General features: G+C 44.7%; 1 protein-coding gene across 8 annotated transcripts in view; it reads left to right on the top strand.

The window, feature by feature from the left end:
- The window catches only part of Zbtb40 (zinc finger and BTB domain containing 40), a 71,204-nt gene that overhangs the window by 19,498 nt on the left and 33,279 nt on the right, over window positions 1-18,427 (top strand). For 7 of the 8 annotated variants that reach the window (XM_028875394.2, XM_028875389.2, XM_028875387.2 and 4 more), the window contains exons 2-3: window positions 10,544-11,270; window positions 11,903-12,036. In XM_028875394.2, coding sequence (XP_028731227.1) covers window positions 10,607-11,270; window positions 11,903-12,036 — 798 coding nt within the window. In that variant the 5' untranslated portion in view covers window positions 10,544-10,606. Of the gene's footprint in view, window positions 1-6,633; window positions 6,822-10,543; window positions 11,271-11,902; window positions 12,037-18,427 lie in introns of those variants that run through there. The other variant, XM_037203088.1, reaches the window with a different exon arrangement.

The following is an 18,427-nucleotide window of genomic DNA, read 5'->3' as shown; positions in this document are numbered from 1 at the left end:
CATTTGAGAGTTCTCTTTTCAGTTTTTCCGGGGCTGGGTGGACCACGTGCTCCCTGTGGACAAGGGACTTGGTTTATGTTTCGCTTGGCTCCCACTCAGCACCTAGCGGTGTGCCAAGTAGATGGTGGTGTGTGGGCTGCTGCCCTGAGACTCATGGGAAAGTAAGTGCAGGAGATCTGGTGCTCTGCTCTCTGGTAGTGGCAGCAAAGGCCTTCACTAGTGCCTTGTCAGGGAGCTTGCCTGCGACTGTGGAAGCAGAACTGTTTCAGTTCCACAGTGAGTGTGGACATTGGAGTCCTCAGTGTTCCTTCCTTCCTTCTGCGTTCTTTAAAGAGCTGTCACCTTCCCTCCAGACCGTGACTTTGTTCCCGCTTGCCTTCTCTGGTTTGTGTTCCTTGGAACCTAAGGAACCTGAGACTTCCAAATCTTCTTTGGAAGGAGTCAGGATAGAAATTTAAATAAATATTCTCTGTGCCTCTTTTAGAAAGCTGGCCTAGTTTTCTGCTTTGTGTTGAATTCCCATTTGTGTTTTGGGTCATTATACAGCACTTGGTTCAGCCAATTAAGTTTCTTCTGTCTGGTGTCTTTATTCTGAGTCAGTATAGCCTTTTCTTGAGGCTTTAATAGTGCTCCTTTGAGAAGCATCCTTCTTTCTGGAGTTCTTTCTTGTTGCTTAAACGTTTTCCCCACGGGACCTTTGACAATTTCCCCAGCCTAGCAATTTCTGCAAGTGCTTTGTAACATGCTTTATATTGCTCCTGTGTCAATCTTCAAGACTTAGAGATTTCAACACTCGGTGATCTGTTGTAAGTTTCTTTACCTCCCAAACCACACTGTGGTGAGTGTTCTATTCCCTCTCCGTGGGACTTCCTGCAAAGGGAGTTAGGCTGAAACAGAAAAGCATGTTGGCAGCTGTGGCCAGTGTTGCTTAGCCTCTGGACTTTCTGTTGCTCCCTCCCCCAAGTCACATCTGTATGGCTGTCACATGCATTTACTTAGTAATAGAATTCTGTAGCAGAAAGTGTTCTGCAAAGGTTGTATAGTTTGCATAATTTGTTTCTCAAGTGTAGCTTAGCGAGCTCTGGGCTTTCTGTAGCCCACTTTCCCAAAGTGGTCTGCAAAGGCTGTGTAGTTAGTTTCTTTAAAGACGGATGCTTAAGCCAGAAGGTTAGTTTCACAGCCTCTCTTGAAAGTAAAAATAGCTAATTCATTAATGTTTACTATACACAGCACTATTTTAAGCATACACACACACACACATGCACACACACGAGACTATTTTAATAGTGCAAACACAGAGACACATACATGCATGCACACAACAATATAGTTTTTAAAAGTTCAAGCAGAGGAGCCCTACTTCTTCACAAGAAAATTGTCATCTGTTTACTTATTGTGATTGCTAATACTTAACACTTTATTGCTTCCATCTTAATTTGTTTCTGTTTGGTACACTTCCCTTGCTCTCCTTTTCCTCCACTCACTGCTATTTTCCTTATTCTTTCTTATACCTCTGTTTTGTAAATTCCTCCTTTCTTTGTGTCCATTGTTAAGGGATCAGAGCAAGGTTCTCATGCATGCCAGGCAAGGGACTACCCTGTCACTGAGCTGTCCCTAGCCTTGACTTTTGTTTCCTTATGTTCTTACATGTCACCATGTATGCTTAACAGGCCAACGTTATTTGGGGCATCTTCTGACTTACAGAAAATGAGTCTGGTCTCACTTCTCTTAGCTTTCCGTGATGTTGATCTTTAATTCTAAGAGTCAGTGGTTGGTGTCTGAAACCACACCCCTCAGACTGGCTTTGAACTCAGAGCTCTGTTTCACCCCTCCAAGTAGCTGGGATTATAGGTGCACACCATCATTGATCACCATTAGTGATCTTAAGTATTCTGTGTTTGACAGTTTGGGGTGGGGGTGGGGCAGTGGGACAGGGTTGAGACAAACAGGGTCTCACTGTGTGGCCCTGGCTGGTCTGGAGTTTGATTTATAGACTAGGCTGGTCTCGAATTCACAGAGATCCACCTGTCTCTGCCTCCTGAGTGCTGGGATTAAAAGCATGCATCACCATGCCCAGCCTGTATTTGATGAAATTTGGCAGATTTGCTTGTAAAACCTAACTCACATGGTGGGGGTGGGGATAATTCAGTGATAGAGTACTTGTTTATCCAGCCTTGTGAGGCCCTGACTTCCAAACCTGGCACTCTAAAAGAGAAAACAGTAGGAATTACCACTGCCCAAAAAAGTATGGAGAGCATCTGCATTCTGCCAGAGTTCTCCCATGTTCCTCATTCTGTCTCTTTCTGTGCCCAGCAACAGCTTCCTGATGCCACCACCTGATTTTATCAGTTTTGCCTACATTTGTGTCTTGTATGCAAGACTATCTAGTCAGATACTCTTTTGTGTCTGCTTTCTCTGGCAGTTTCTTTAAAATGCATCCATGATGTTGTGTAGACAGGAGTCTCTCCATCAGTATAAATTGTGTGGTTTCTCAAATAGTTACATATATGAACCAACAGAAGAGGTTCCATTTCTCAGTACTCCCAGCGTTTCTTATCTAGCTGAGCTGGGAGCTTTGTGCTGTCTTTGCTGCTGCTGTTTCTCGTACCCTGTCTCTTCTCTCTTAGCTCATTTTCCCTCACAGTGGCTCTGTCACTGACGGTCTCCTAGTCTCACACTCGGAGGCTCATCTCAGGTGGCACTTGATCGTCTTGTGCATGCTTGGTTTATAGGCCAGTCCCTGGAGGTGAGAACACCGCTTCTCCACTTCTTTTGACACCATTACCATGATTGGGAAGTCGGTAACGTGTCTGCCGTTCCCAGGATGCCCTTTGCTTAAATTCTTTTTCTGTGTTAATAATTCTAAAGATTTATGTCTATCTGTAATTTCATTTATTTGTTTGTTTATTTGGGGAGGTTGCTCATGTCCATGTATGTTCTTAGAAGTGTGGCAGAAGCCAAGGAGTGTTGTGGGCATCCCATCCCGCTCTGTCACTGGATGACTTATTCCCTTGAGACAGGGCCTCTCTCATTGAATCTGGAGCTTGCCGTTTGGGCTAGAGTAACAGAATTTGCCTGTCTCTGCCTACTCCCCACCTCTCAACGCTGGCATCTTAGGCACACATGACCATGGCCAGCCTTTACATGAGTGCTGGGGATTCAGACTCAGATAGGTCCCTGTGCTTGTACAGCATTCACTGTGATGCACTGGGCCATCTTCTCAGCTCCGTCTTTAATTTTAGAAAATTCTCAGAAATGGTGTATTTTCTTACATGTTCCCAGCATGTCTCTATCTAGAATGCCCACCAGATGCCTGTCAGGCTTGGTATTCCGTCTTCTATAGTCTCAGCCTTCCTTTTCTGTTCTGTCTTTTTAATTCTACTGTCTGCAGTGAGCAGTTGTCTCAGACTTCTCTTCAAGTGAGTACCTTTCTCTTCAGCTCTGTCTAATCTGTCGAGCAGTGAACGGATTTCTGTGACTAGCTCCCTTTGTTCCTCTCTCTCTCTCTCTCTCTCTCTCTCTCTCTCTCTCTCTCTCTCTCTCTCTCTCTCTCTCTCTCTCTCTCTCTCTGTGTGTGTGTGTGTGTGTGTGTGTGTGTGTGTGTGTGTGGTCTTGACCGATATATAATACTCTTGGATATGTTTGTAACCTGTGCTCATGGTATTGCCTGCTGTCTCGTCCTGCTGGTTTGGTTTTTATTTTTAATCACTATTGGGTATTGAAGTTCTGCCCATGTCTATGTCTCGATGACAAGATGTTTTCCTGTCTGGTGGCCTGTCTTCCATGGTGTACACCTGCCATTTCTGCTCACCTATTCTCTCAGACTTGGACATTTCAAATGCCTCTTGTCTCTCTGCTACCACAGAGAGTGCTCAGTGAGTGCTGTTTCCTAATGGGCCTGTGTGTGTGCACAGGAGAATGTTTCCCAGTCTGCAAGGCATATGTGTGCTGCCTGTCTCCTGAACTCTTGACCAGACCGCCTTCCCCGAATAGCTGTATGGATTACATACCCCCAGTGATAGCCTAAACCCAGGTTCTGCTACAGTTTCTATTTGACTGTGAAGAAATTGAGCAACTTCTCTGGACCTTAGTCTTCTCATCACTAAAGAGGATAGTATTAGTATATGCTTCAAAGAAGGGGCGGTGTCAGGGTCTGCCTCCTTAGTGTTATGAAAATAAAATGAGTTAATCAACAAAATGAGTCATTATTTTATAACAGCATCATCACTGCCTGTGAGCCCCTTTGCTTGCCCGCCTCTGCAGAGTTCAACTTTTTTCTCTAAGATTATAGGAATTTGTTTTATTTTCTAGTTATAAATTCCTTGATGCCTTTAAACTTTGCAGATGTTATTTCCCATTTGTAAATCTTTGTAGAGAGCTCTGTTGATATCTATACACTCAAAATATGAACCTCCTGTTTCTTTCAGGGCACTACTTAAGAAGTCTTTTCTTACCCCCCACTTCAAAGGTCCCCTCTGAAACTTTCTTCTGTTATCCTGCATCCAGTTGCCTTCTTCACATGATCTGTGGTGGCAAGCATCCTTCCTGGGTTTTTCTGTTTCTCTGTGTGAGTCTCTTTGCTTTGGATTATGAAAGTTTCTCAGTATCTTCTGATGCATACCAGAGACAAGTTTTTGTGGTAATTTCTCAGATTGGGATTCCTGTAAGACACAGAATGCTTGCTGTGCCTGTGTGGCATGGGTCTGTGTGTGGTTCTCTGCGTCAGGTCTAGATGACTAGCCGCTGCTGTCTACTTGCTGGTGCTCAGCATGACTGTAGCATGGGGGTTGAGCCTAGGCCCCGGGCTTCACACAGGGTCTCTCTCAGTTCTCCTCCCTGTCTTCTGCCTGCTGGAAGTCACATCTCTTGCCTGCATTACTGCAGCGTCCTTCAAGTCCAGGGCCTGCACATGAGCTTGAATCCCCCACAGGGCCGCTGGTCTCAACTCTCACTTACTATTCTAGCTTTGATTTTGATGTCTCTTTCATTTTCAGGTGCCTGGGGAATTTTTTTTTTAAACTTGACTATGTATTTTAAAAGCATTTTTGTGGGTTTTATCCAGCATTTCTGTGTGTCTGTAGTGGTAGAAAAGATGACTTTATATCACCTCAGTGTGCTGTTTTGCCAAAGGTCTATTCTGAAATTAGCATCCCTGTTAGTTTTAGTTGTTTTTTTTTTTTAACTTGTAATATTGTCCGCTTATACATTGATTGAGTAGCTCTTGCCTGCCCTTGACTGTTCTTGGCCATAACTACCTTCATTCTCTGTTTATTGTTCAAATTTATGACATTGCTACACTATCTGTATACTCACTGTGTAATGTACTGGCTGCTCTTCTAAAGGACCCAGGTTCAATTCCCATCACCCACAAGGTGGCTCACAGTGGTCTATAACTCCAGTTCCATAAGAGTCAACACTCTTCTGACCTCCGTGGGCACTGCAGGCATGTGGTGCACTTACATACATGCAGGCAAAACACCCATATAAATAACAAATACAAATAAAAATCTTTGTTACTCTTTTTAAGAGATTCTGCCCAACTGTTTATTCATAATCAACTTATTACATTATTATTTCTAAATAGTTTGCCACAAGATCCCCTAGGCAATGATTATTTAAATTTCTGCAACTTTTTTCTTTTGCTATAAGTACCATGAGATAGTACACATTCTCATGCTGTTCACACTGCCGCCTGCTGTCACAGGTCACTCAGCCCTGGGGACTGTTCGTGCATTTAGAAACACACAGGACTTTTCTCCTCTGGAGCTTTTGTGCGGCCCAGCTGGCCTGGCAGTTGATATGTAGACTTGGGTAATCCCTACCTGCTCACTGCTGGGGTTGCAGGCATGCACCACCACAGACAGCCATGCCCCTTTTTAGAACATAGGTGTTAAGATAGCCTGAACTCAAATGGTAGGGCTAAGTGCTTACTATTGGCCCACTTCTCTGAAGAAACTGAAACAATTGTATGAATTAACAAATGCCACCCATCATGACTCCCATGAGGTGCGGAATGGCTAGAAGTGGAAACAAAGTCTACAGTCGCTTGGAAATGACTTTGTAACCTTTTTTTAAAAAAGATTTACTCTGTGTGCGAGTATTTTGTCAGTGTCTATGTCTTTGCGCCTTGTTTGTATCTGATGTCTGTGGAGATCAGGAGAGGGTGTCATACCTCTAGGACTGGAGTTACGGGTGGGTATAAGTCACCCTACGGTGCTGGTGGAGCCAGGAGGGAGAACTCTGGCAAGTGAGAAGAGTGCCCTGTGACTTTGCCCTGTGCCCTGGGTTCTCAGCCTTGGTCAGTTCATCAGCAGGGATCAGGTTTTCCTGACACAGGCTTGTATGAAGGGAGGCTTTTGTACTGGGCCTCAGATTCTGGTAATTTTCTGTGTCTGCCTGGCACCCAGCTTAGGGAGACAGTGATCTCTGCTCTAATCAAGGCTTTTCTGTCATTCAGCTTTTTAATTATTGTGAGGACCATGGTGCCTTATAAGCCCTTCAGTGCACAGTGGAGCCTGGACTCCAAATATGTTTGTTTCTGCTTTTATGTGTCCGTTTCATATATCAGAAAAAATAAAAATAAAACTAGTGGTGGGTAAAAAGAGAATCAGCTATGATTGTTTAACAAAGACAGCTACTGTTTCTCTCTCCTCTTTTTAAACAGAGGTTTCTCTATCCTTCTTACTTTCTGGAGATGCTACAATTTTATCATCACTATAGAATCCACAAACCCAAACCTGAACTGTGCCCTCACTACCTGTCTCTTCAGTGTCATCTGGACCTTCCTGTCAGTGATCTGCTTACCACGCCAGGGACCTGGGGTGATGTTTTTCTCTTCCTTCATGCCCTTCAATTCCTAAATCACTTGGACTCTCCTCTTTGTGTCTCCACCTCTGGTGAAGACCCTCACTGGTTTGTTTGAATCTCCTTTGATGAAAGTGTCTGCCTTTAAAGTTATCTTCCTTAAATTCTGTAGAAACACTACTGATGCCAGGCATGGTGGCATACATCTTTAATCCCAGCGCTTGGGAAGCAGAGGCAGGTGATCTCTGTGAGGTCAAGGCCAGCCTGGTCTACAGAGTGAGTTCCAGGACAGCCAAGGTTACACAAGAAACCCTGTCTCGAAAAGTCAAAAAAGAAAAGAAAAGCATTACAGAAATAACATGTTTAAAGTACATCCTTGACCATGTGACTTTCTACTACAAATCTCTTCAATGGCTCCTCTTTGCCTTTAAGAGAAAACCCAAGTTCTTTGAAGTGGCCTCGTCATCAGTCTGTGCCTCTCCAGACCCATATCTTGACTCTCCCAGCCCCCTACTTTATATTCTAACACCACTGATTTTTTATAACCCTCCTCTACCCCAGTGTTCCTCCTGCCAGCTGCCCTGCACACACTGTCTTAGCCCCCAACCCTTCTTACGTCCTCATTTTTTAAGATAGGTCAGGGAGCTGGGGAGATGGCTCAGTGTGTAAATGTGCTTGCCACACAACATGCGGACCTGAGTTCAAATCTCTAGAACTTACATAAAAGTTAAATGTGTATCACATCCATACTCCAAGTACTTCTATGGGGAGATTGAAGGTGGAGACAGTAGAATACCCAGAAACTCATGGGCCAAGTAAGCTGATGTCTGCATTCACACACATGAATATACATATATGTCATATATATGTACACACACACACACACACACACACACACACACACACACACGTCAATACTCTTCCTCCAAGTTTTACTCCAACTTCTGGACTCCTCTGTTCAAAATTAGGTTGTTACATGCATATTGCAAATCCCTATCATTATATTTCCCTCTAATTGGTGTTTTATTCTATCAGGTTACCAGTAATATGTATGCTAGGCAGCATTCTAAGCACTGAGAGACAGTGGGTGGCAAAGAGCCTCTCCCAGTAAAGCTTGGGCATTACCTAGGAGACAGTGAGGCACAACCAGACACCACACACCAGTGGGTGATGTGTGATAGGTGAAAGCAGGGCAGGGTGAGGCGAGGGCGGTGACACCGACCAAGTGCTCTTACCTGGGAATGTTCCAGACACAGACTATTTTGAAACATCTGCCTATGGAGACTTAAGGATAGGCCCCTAAATATAAACCTGGTATTCAAATAAATAAATAAACACAGTAATCATTCTTGTTTCTTACACACTAGCCTGAAGCTCATTGCACATAGATATAGTATTGTTAGTACACTTGAGTGTTGACTTTTGAACCTGTCACATGAAGTCAGCTGTGGATTTCTTTTTCTAATGCATTGGTGTTTTGCCTGCATGTATGTCTGTGCGAAGGTATCGGGTCCCCTAGAACAGATAGTTTCAAGCCTGCCATGTGGGTGCTGGGAATTGAACCTGGGTCTTCTGGAAGAGCAGTCAGTGCCCTTAACTACTGAGCCATTTCTCCAGCCTAGCTGTGGAATTTTTCATCTGTGATATCATGTTGGTGCCATTTCTGGTTTGCAGCCAGGAATGGTAGCACACACCTATAAGCCAATATCCCTATAATCTCTATAGTTTGGGAGGCAGAGGCAGGAAGACCATGAGTTCCAGACCAGCTTGGGCTACATAAAAAAAGACACTGTCTCATAGAAGGAAAAGAAAGAATGAAATAGTTTCTGATTCTGAAGCATTTCAGATTACAAATGCCCCACCTGTATGGCCCTTGAGCAGTGTGCTGGTGGAGGTGAGAGAGCCAGCCTGGCAGGACTGTGAGGAACCCTATGGCTGAAGTATACTCCATGTGCTCCTAGGTCAGCAAGGAAGGCAATGCACTTAGAGCTGAGGGCGGAGGAGCAGAATGTAGAGGAGGTTAGACAGCCAGTGACAGCTGGATTATGAAGGGCTGGTGCAGTTCATTATAAGAACCTTGACTCTGATCTGACACTGAAGCCATTTAAGGCATCTGTAAAAGAAATACCAGGCTCTAGCTGTGTGCTAAATAGATCACTCTGGCTGTTGAATAGAAGGTAGGGCAGGCAGAGGCATGGAGATCAGCTGTGCGATTTTTGTGGAAATTTGGATAAATGGGGATGGTGGCTTCGACTGGCCATGAAGGAATGAGAGGTGCTGGGATTTGTATGTATTGCAGGTAGAGCCATGGGGTTTTGAAGGATTAGATCTAGTGTATGAGGAAACACAGGCATCAGGGTTAACTATAGATTTTTATTTGTTTTATTGTATGTGTATGAGCATTTGGTCTGCATGTATGTCTGTGTACCACATGCATGCCTGATAGCCTTGGAGGCCAAAAGAGGAAACCAGATTCCCTGGAACTGGTGTTACAGCTAGTTATAGACATAGGTGCTGGGAATAGAACCTGGGTCCTCTAGAAGAACAGCCAGTGCTCTTAACCACTGAGCCATTTCTCTAGCCCATTATAGGGTTTTGGTGTGAGCAATTAGGATAGGATTTCTGGGAAGTGGGGAAGATAGCAGGGAGCTTTGGAGACATAAAGTTTCAAAAGCCTTTTAGGTTTCCAATCGGAGACATTGAAAAGGAACACCAGGAAGCTGGTACACCAGCTGTTGGAAGTATACACCAGAATTTAGAGGAGGCTGGAGCTGGAGAAGTGATGAGGATGCCCAGCATAGGAAGTGGGAGCCTGGCCCGTGAGTCAGTGGAAGCATGAACCAAATGACAAATGTGTCCAAGGGGAGGGTTGGGATCTCTGCCCAGTACTATGACAGCTTGAGTACTGGGACGCAGTAACTAGAGTTTTCCTGCCTTGCCCACAGTCAGGACAAATCTTTATCACCTGCCAGTCCCACAGCCGCTCAGACCCAACCAAGTAAACACAAAGACTTATATTGGTTACAAACTGTATGGCTGTGGCAGGCTTCTTGCTAACTGTAATTATATCTTAAATTAATCCATTTCCATAAATCTATACCTTGCCACGTGGTTCGTAGCTTTACCGGCATCTTCACATGCAGCTTGTCATGGCGACGGCTGGCAGTGACTTTCAACCTTCCTGTTCTTTCTTTTCTCCTCTCTGTTAGTCCCGCCTATACTTCCTGCCTAGCCACTGGCCAATCAGTGTTTTATTTATTGACCAATCAGAGTAATTTGACATACAGACCATCCCACAGCAGGTGCTGTAGTTCCAGTCTGTGTCTGTGTCTGTCCCTCCTGCTGGCCAGCACTTCTGGGGGGCAGATGTGGCATACAAGGGAGCAATTACAGCTTCCAGATCAGCCTGTAATGACGACAGGCCCTTCCATAGCTGATTTTCCCTCAGCTACTCTGGGGAATAGGGAAGGAAAGATGACTCTGAGTCACCATGAGGAGCAAGTGAGACCATGCATGCAGGACACTAAGCACAGTCCCTGCCTCTAACTAATCACATAGAATTATCACTAACTCAGGAGTCCTGGTGCCCTGCCCCTCCCTGTTGAGCAACACTGAATGAATGAAGTGGATGCTGTTATTGAATGAGTGAGTGAACTGTCCTTTGGCTTGTTGAGCGGCTCCCACTAGACCTTTCCTGAATGCCTGTTTATTTGACACAGTTCTTTGTGGGTCTCTCTAGGGCTGGTCCTCGCTAGGTGGAGTCTGGAGGGAGAGAGGAAGGCGTTGAGGGCGGATCTACACCATGGAACTCCCCAACTACAGCCAGCAGCTCCTGCTGCAGCTCTATGCCCTGTGCAAGGAACAGCGCTTCTGTGACTGCACCATTTCCATTGGCAACATCTACTTCAGGGCCCACAAGCTCGTCCTGGCAGCGGCCAGCCTCCTGTTTAAAACCTTGCTGGACAGCACAGATGCCATCTCCATCGATGCATCTGTGGTGAGCCCCGAGGAGTTTGCCCTCTTGTTAGAAATGACATACACGGGCAAGCTCCCCATGGGCAAACACAACTTCTCCAAGATCATCTCCTTAGCAGATAGCCTGCAGATGTTTGATGTGGCTGTTGGTTGTAAAAATCTTCTGACCAACCTTGTAAACTGCTCTGTCCAGGGGCAGGTGGTAAGGGATATCTCAGTGCTGTCCTCAGAGGCAAGTGGCAAGGAATCAGAGAAACCTCAAGTAGAAGTTATTTCTTCTGAAGTTCCTGAGGAGCCCTCTTCTTCCCTGGAAGTTTCTGCCATGCCAGCAGGCCCTGAGAAAGCCAAGACCCAGGAGATAAATTCAGATCCTCCCGTTGTTCAGGTGGCAGCAGAAGTCACAGGGGTGACCCTTCACACAGCTGGAGTTTGTTCCCTTTCCCCTGTTGGACAGATCCCAAGTGAGGCAAAGGAAGCCAACACAGAAACAGGTAACAGTTGTTTGATTTTGTATTTCATTTCATTTATAAATTTATATTTAATTGAAGTCCAGACTTCTATTGCCAATTACAGTATTTGATGGTTTTTAGTTTTTGAAATTCTTTGTTTTGTTGTTGTTTGTTATTTTGAGGCAAAGTCCCCATGTGGAGCCCCAGTTGGCTTGAAACTCACCATGTAGAGCAGGTTGGTCTCTAACTCATGACAATCCTCCTGCCTCTGCCTCCCAAGTGCTGGGATTACAGGTATGCATCAGCATGCCCTGCAGATGCTTTGTTTCACTGGTAGTTTGCCAAACATCACCATTAGGTAGGAAACCACAATTTACTGCAGCCCATACTGGGATCTTGTTTTAAAAATGCCTGGTGTTTGGTATTGAAAGCTGAAGTGAGCACAGAGCAGAGAGGCAATACTAAGACAGCAGTGTTCTGCTTCCCAGAGCTCCCCAGGACCGTCACCAAACAGATGATGTGTGGAGAAAAAAGCCTCGAAATGCTGACATCCTGCTTATCTACCATGTGCTAGGTGGGGTAGTCTGGGACTGACGGTTCTCCTCAACTGAAATTGCTCTTTCGTCCTTTCAAGTAATAAAGTCCTGTTTTGTTCCACCCTGCTCTTTATTCAGAGTGTGAGAGGAAGCAGGACCAGCTGAATTTCCTGCTAGAACATGAAAGTGTCTTCTCAAATGCAGTCTTGCTTACCCAGGACACACTGAAAAGACTGGAAGAATGCCCAGAGATTAAAGGCTCTCAGAAGCAGGTAGGTGTCTCTAGTTCAACATCTCAGGAATCAAGTTAGTATCCCTCACAGGATGGAAATAGAAAAATGCAAAACACCCAGGGTTTCACTTTCCCTAATGAAATGACCTCCCTTCTTTCCCAAAATAAGGGTCTTGAAAGACTGCTAAGCAGTATATTTCCCAAAGGAAGTTGTATGTTGATCACCATGAAAGTCCAACTTTTTAATCATTTTTTTTTGTTTTGTTTTGAGACAGGGCCTTGCTCTGTAACCCAGACTGGTCTTGAACATCTTCCTGCTTCAACCTCCAAGTGCTGGAATTTCAGGTTTGCACCATGGTGCCTTATACCAAGCCTTCTTTTAGCCACCAACCAACCCCCTAATCATGACATAGAGACTTATTATTAACGAATACTCAGCCTTAGCTTAGGCTCATTTCTTGCTAGCTCTTATAACTTAATTTAACCTATTTCTTATAAATGGAGGTGGAGTTTTCTTGTCCCAACCTTCTGGTCCCAAATAAACACACAAAAGCTTGTATTAATTACAAAATGTTTGGCCAGTAGCTCGACCTTATTACTAACTAGCTCTTACATTTAAATTAACCCATTTCTATTAGTCTATCTATTGCCACATGGCTTGGGGCTTTACCGTCCTCTAGCATCATGCTTCTTGGGCAGCTCGCTGGCATCTCTCCTGACTCTGCCCTCCTTCTTCCCATCATTCTCAGTTTGGCTTTTCCACCTAACTTCCTGCCCAATTACCATCCTGTCCGCTTTTTATTAACCAATGAGCATAATCCACAACAGTTTCTCTTCATCTATGTTTGCCTTTGGGCTTTTTAACTTTCTTTCTGTATGTCTTACCTTCCTGCTTTTTGTGTCTGGCTGGCTGGCCCCAGGCATCTCCCTTTCTTTCTCCCTCATTCTCTTCTCCTGAGCCTAGATTCCTCCTTCTACTTATTCTCTCTGCTTACCAGCCCCGCCTGTCCCTCTTCTGCCTAGCTATTGGCCGTTTAGCTATTTATTAGACCAATCAAGTGCCTTAGGCAGGCAAGGTAAAACAGCAACATATTTTTACATAACTAAACAAATGCAGCATAAACAAATGTAACACATATTTACATAGTTTAATATTCCACAACAAGGTAGTCTCAGATAACCCCAGATCAGAGAGGTAGACAACAGACACTCAGAACATGTACAAAGAGTATTTAGTAGAAGCACACAGCAAATGGTATCATGTGAGGAATATAGTGGCCCTTTTGAACATTAAAAACACAATGATAGGCATTTGTTTGGTAATGTTGTGCTAAGGTTGATACATAACTTATCTCATTTAATCCTCACAGAAATTATGGGTCATTTTTTATCCTGTTTTATGGTTGAAAATGCAAAGAGGTGAAATAGCTTGGCTAAGACACAGAGCACGTAAGACTCAGAGCCAGAACAAAAACCCAAGGATTCTGACTTTATTTCTGGGCCTGAGGATAGAGCATAGGGCCTACCTTGTGGCTGTAAAGTAAGTACTGTACTGCTGAGTACGCCCTCAGCTCCAATTCTGACATTAGAGAGCTTATCCAGATTCCAGCAGGGCAAAAGTGACCCATATGTGTAAACACGTTAGAAATCTCCTGCCAGGAAGCTGCCAGATGGTTGTCATGCTGTTTCTTAGCTGCCCTTTTCTGTTGTCAGTAAGGTAACTGAGACCCATCCCCGCCTGTTCTCTGCACACCTGACCCTGCAGATTCACTCCACAGGCACTGAGAATCCCACCTGCACCTCTGGGGAACCTGCTGAGAGCCCGCCCGGCAGGGGCCTCCAGCAGGCTGACAGTCTGATGGGGGTGGTCGAGTGAGGATCCTTTGCTGCTGTAGGCTTGTTGACTGCTAATTCTGTCAGGAAATGCCACCCAGCATTTCCTTGTTTTCCTGGCTCATTGTAGGTTACATTTTAGAAAACAAATTCAGGATTTAGTAATGATTTTAACCATAGTAGCAAATAGCTGTCCATAGTCATAAGTCTCTGCCTTGAGAGTAATACTTTTTACACGACTGGGTCAGCCCTGATGTCTCTCCTGGGGTTGCAGTCATAACCCCACCACCCTTAGTCTGATTGCTCTGAGGGACGTTATGGCTTTTATATTTTTGGCACTTGCATGTTCTCTTCACAGCTTAACCCGTCACTTTTGTCGTTGGTTTGTTACCTTGATAACTTCTAGACACACTTCCTCCTTTCCTCCCTTAGGGCTTTCTCCACTTCCCTTGGACAGCACTCCTTAGACCAGCAGTGCTCAGATTATTTGAATTGTGTCTCCACCCTTTTTGGATAACACTGTACCTAAAAGTGTCCATTGCAGGAGCCAGAGAAATAGCCCAGTGGTTGAAAATACTCATGCTTTTGCAGAGGATCTGGGTTCACTTCCCAGCACCCACATGGAGGCTCACAACCATTCATAACTCTAACCTCTGTGGACACCATGCACAAATGCAATGTGCATACATACATGCAGGTAGAACACTCATATACATAAAAGAAAAATAAACTGCAAAAAAAATATCTTTATGTGGGTCTGTTGGATACTACCTTTTTTCTTTCTTTCCTTTCTAATTCTTGTTCTAATCTTCTAATGGCAGTAACTTTAACAGTGCTTTAGAAGAGCCCTGAGTCACTGCTGGTGATCATTACAGGCTTATGTTATTTCTCCCTCGATTTTAGAGGTCAGAGTACCAGCTTTAAAAATCACTTGGTGGCTGTACTTTAAACTGCCTATAATACATCTTTTGACTTCAGGAAGCAAAAGGAAATAGTCCTTAAGAACATAAGATTAAATTAAATATAAGAGCGGAGGATGTAGCTCACGGTAGAAGTCTTGCCTAGTAAGCACAAGGCCCTGGATTTGATCCCCATCACTGCAAAAAAATGAATTACTGGCTTAGGTTTAGGGTTGGGGAGCCTCTTGTTCCAGGTTCTCCTGCTCTTGTTCCTTTCAGCCAGCTCTAGAGAGGCGTGCTTAGCTGCAGTACACTGCTCACTTGAAGTGCACAATTTCACAAGTTTTTGTGTATGTCCAGAAACCATTATCACTGTCAAGGTGGACATGCAGCACTCCAAACCTTCTCATGGCCTTTGGTAATCCATCCCTCCATTCATTTATCCCTTCAGTCAAGCTTCACCCTTTTCTATTCACAACCCTGGGTATACAGGTATATAAAGCAGATATGCAGATCTAACATTTTCTGATAATAAATCATCAAGAAATTTATTTTAAGATAATTCTTTGGTGTACATATAATTTCATCATTTATTACACACAAAAGCAGATTTGCATACTAATGAGATGGATGTCTATTTTTATGTGAAGCAGTAAATCTTGGCTGAATATTTGATGCTACAGGATGCAGAGAGCATCTTCAGCATTTTCCGAGTTGATGAATACTTGGGCTTCCCAGTCGTGACTGCAGAGTGCTGCTTCATACAAAATGGCACAAGTTATGTTTTAGGCCATTTCAGAAGTGATGTGAAAGTGTTCTAATCCCAAGTCAAAATTCATTTGACCTTTTTTTAAAAAATAAAATACAAGTTAGCAATTTAAACAGCACCTTGAAAAATCAAGCATTCTAGTACAACACAACCCCAAATGCACTAATTCAATACTCACATTCTAGAAGTGGTGGTAGAAAAATATTCCAAGTCTTTGTTTTCCATAAACCCTCTGTGTCTGTAAGCAGAAAACGTGGCGAGAGCAGTAGAGCCCGGTAGTTCCTAGAAGCAGGAGTCTTGACTGGTCGCTGAGGTGCTTGAAGGAGCCTTGGTGGCACCGCCTGGCAGGCCGGTGTGTGCGGAACAAACTGTACACAGTGTATGTCCAGAACCAAGGCTCCAGTGAGGTCACACTCAGACCCAGTGAGCACTGCCAGAAACCCACAGATTATTGCCCCTTTGATTTTAACTTGGATTTTTTTTTTTTATTGTTGCATGGTCAGAAACATTTTATTGCCAAATCTTTTGTAATACTGCCTCCCCTCCCCCACCACACACACAGTTCTCTGATCCCAGTTGGGCCAGGCTCTGGGTAACCACTGATTGGCCTTCTGTCAATTTAGATTAGTTTGTGTTTTCTAGAGTATCACATAAATGGAGTGTGTGTATGTGTGTGTGTGGGGGGGGGGGTCGGTTTCCTTCCCGTACTTTGTTGAGATCTGTCCATGCTATTATATGTTCATTCCTTCTTCTGGCTGGGTCGCTCCATTGCAAGCCTAATAGTTTATTTGCCTGGCTTGACTACTTCCTTTTGACCTTGAGCAACCTAGTCTTTGTAAGGCTTGGTTTCTTATTTTATAAAATGGGAATGTCACCAGGTACCACCTTGTAGGGTCATCATGACATAATTAGGATTATTTATGTGGTATCTACAAACTGCCAGGCACACCGCAGGAGTTCAGTGGGTAGCAACTGCTGCCTTGGTTTGTAATTATCTCCGTGCTTGTTGGCCTCAACAGCCTCAGTGCCCCCTTTTCACGGAGTGCCTCATAGTGTCCTAGTGCTGTGTGCTTCACTCTGACACACAGGATGTTTGTGTGACCCTAGGCTTAATCTGTCGGGCATGTTTTCAGAGAGGTACCAACCTCTTGAGTGGAAGTAGCTTCCTGAATTGCAGGGGTGGAGTCCCAGACAAAGTCCTTGGTCTCTAGAACAATAGTGTGTCCTGTGTGGTCTGGAGTGCTTGTTAAGATGTGAGTCTGGTCACAGGAGAGCTTGGGAATCTGCCTTTAGCAGCGTCCTCAGTGGGCTGCCACCTTGGTGTCTGTGGGCCATGAACCCTGTTTGGAGAAGCACTGCTGAAGTTAATGGCCTCAAGACTGCTATAGTAAGTGGTGGCAGAGGACATGATGCCTGTGTCCTAAAAGGCTGTGGAGCAGTGGTTCTCAACCTTCCTAATGCTGGGACCCTTTAATACAGTTCTTCATGTTGTAGTGACCCCCAACGATAAAATTATTTCGCTGCTACTTCATAACTAATTTGCTACTCTTATAAATCCTAATGTAAATATCTGTGTTTTCGATGGTCTTAGGCAACCCCTGTGAAGGGTTCCGACCTGCAGGTTGAGAACTGCTGCAGAGAGAACCTACTTTCTCCAAGTGTCGCTCTGCTTGCCTTGGATCTGGCAGATGTTCAGTGAGCACCTGCTGTGAACCAGGCACCCTGACCCTGTGACTGCAGGGTGTCCATCCTTCCGAGAATAGCCAGCTCCTGGGGGCCTGCTGTAAGACTCTGTGAGGGGAGCACTCAAGAACTGCTCCTCGGGGAGCACGTTTTAAGCTCCAGCACAACCACAGGGTTTGGCTTTTCTCGTTGGCGTTGCTGGTTTTCCTGTTCTTACATCTTTAGCTCCCAAGGGACTTTGAATGTTATTGGCTAATCATCATGAAGTACCTTGACACCATTAAAAATACCCCACTGTGTGTGCCATTTGAGGCCTGCTGCCACTGGTGAGTGGCACCCGATTCTGGTTGAAACACACAGATGCAAGGTGTACAGATGACCTGGACTGAGTTCAGGGAGAACTTGGGTTCCTGGTGTCCTGATAATGTTTATCTCCCAAGCTACCTGATGAAAGGTGGCAAAGCCATTCCCTAAGCATGATTGCTGAAACAGAGAGGCTGGGCGCTGGAACCCAGAGAATTTCCACAGCCAGAACTGATCACAACAGGTCTCCTGGGGCTGGGGTGCGGGAGCATCTCCTGCCAGACTGTGCACTGTAACCGCCACTACCGTTAAAGCAAGTGGTAAAACCTGTTTCAAGCCAACCCATACTTTCTTTCAGTTTGTGCTGTAACTTTTAATTGTCTTCTTCCTTTATCCCTGGCAAGTCTCTGCTTTTAGTTAATTGTGTGTATAGCAAAGCGATCTTTGTCAGGAATAAGAAGCTAATTTCTCCACTATTGGATTTCTGTTCTGGACTGTCTTATTTCACTTTCAAATCTGACGTCCTAGTAAGACCCCCAGCACTGGAGACCAGGGAGCATTTGCTCCTTTAGCTGCATCTCAGAGGCAGCTAGTGTCCTGCTCTGTGAGTCTGATGTTCTCGGCAGTGGCACTGCTTTGCCTTGCGGTATGGTGCAGCTTTTTGTCGTAAGGACAGTGCTCACTGGCTGGGCTAACCCTCTCAGAGCAAGTAACCGGCAATCATTTCACAGGTCTACAAGAAGTGAAAGTCAGTTGGTGTTTTTCAGATCGCCTTTGTACATCAAGTCTGGGCCACACAGCTAGAGCTCTAGAAAGACTTGCAGTTGTAGGAAAAGGTTCAGTTAAACTTGGTGTGAGCACTGCGTACTGGTCTCCGAAGTGAGACTGAAGATGGTGTGCATATTACCTGTGTTCAGTGACTGGTTCTGGTAGGTCCGGGGGCA

The sequence above is a fragment of the Peromyscus leucopus genome, chromosome 2 (assembly GCF_004664715.2).
Source record: "Peromyscus leucopus breed LL Stock chromosome 2, UCI_PerLeu_2.1, whole genome shotgun sequence".
Taxonomy (NCBI): Eukaryota; Metazoa; Chordata; class Mammalia; order Rodentia; family Cricetidae; genus Peromyscus; species Peromyscus leucopus.
This window is presented reverse-complemented; position numbering and strand designations above follow the sequence as displayed.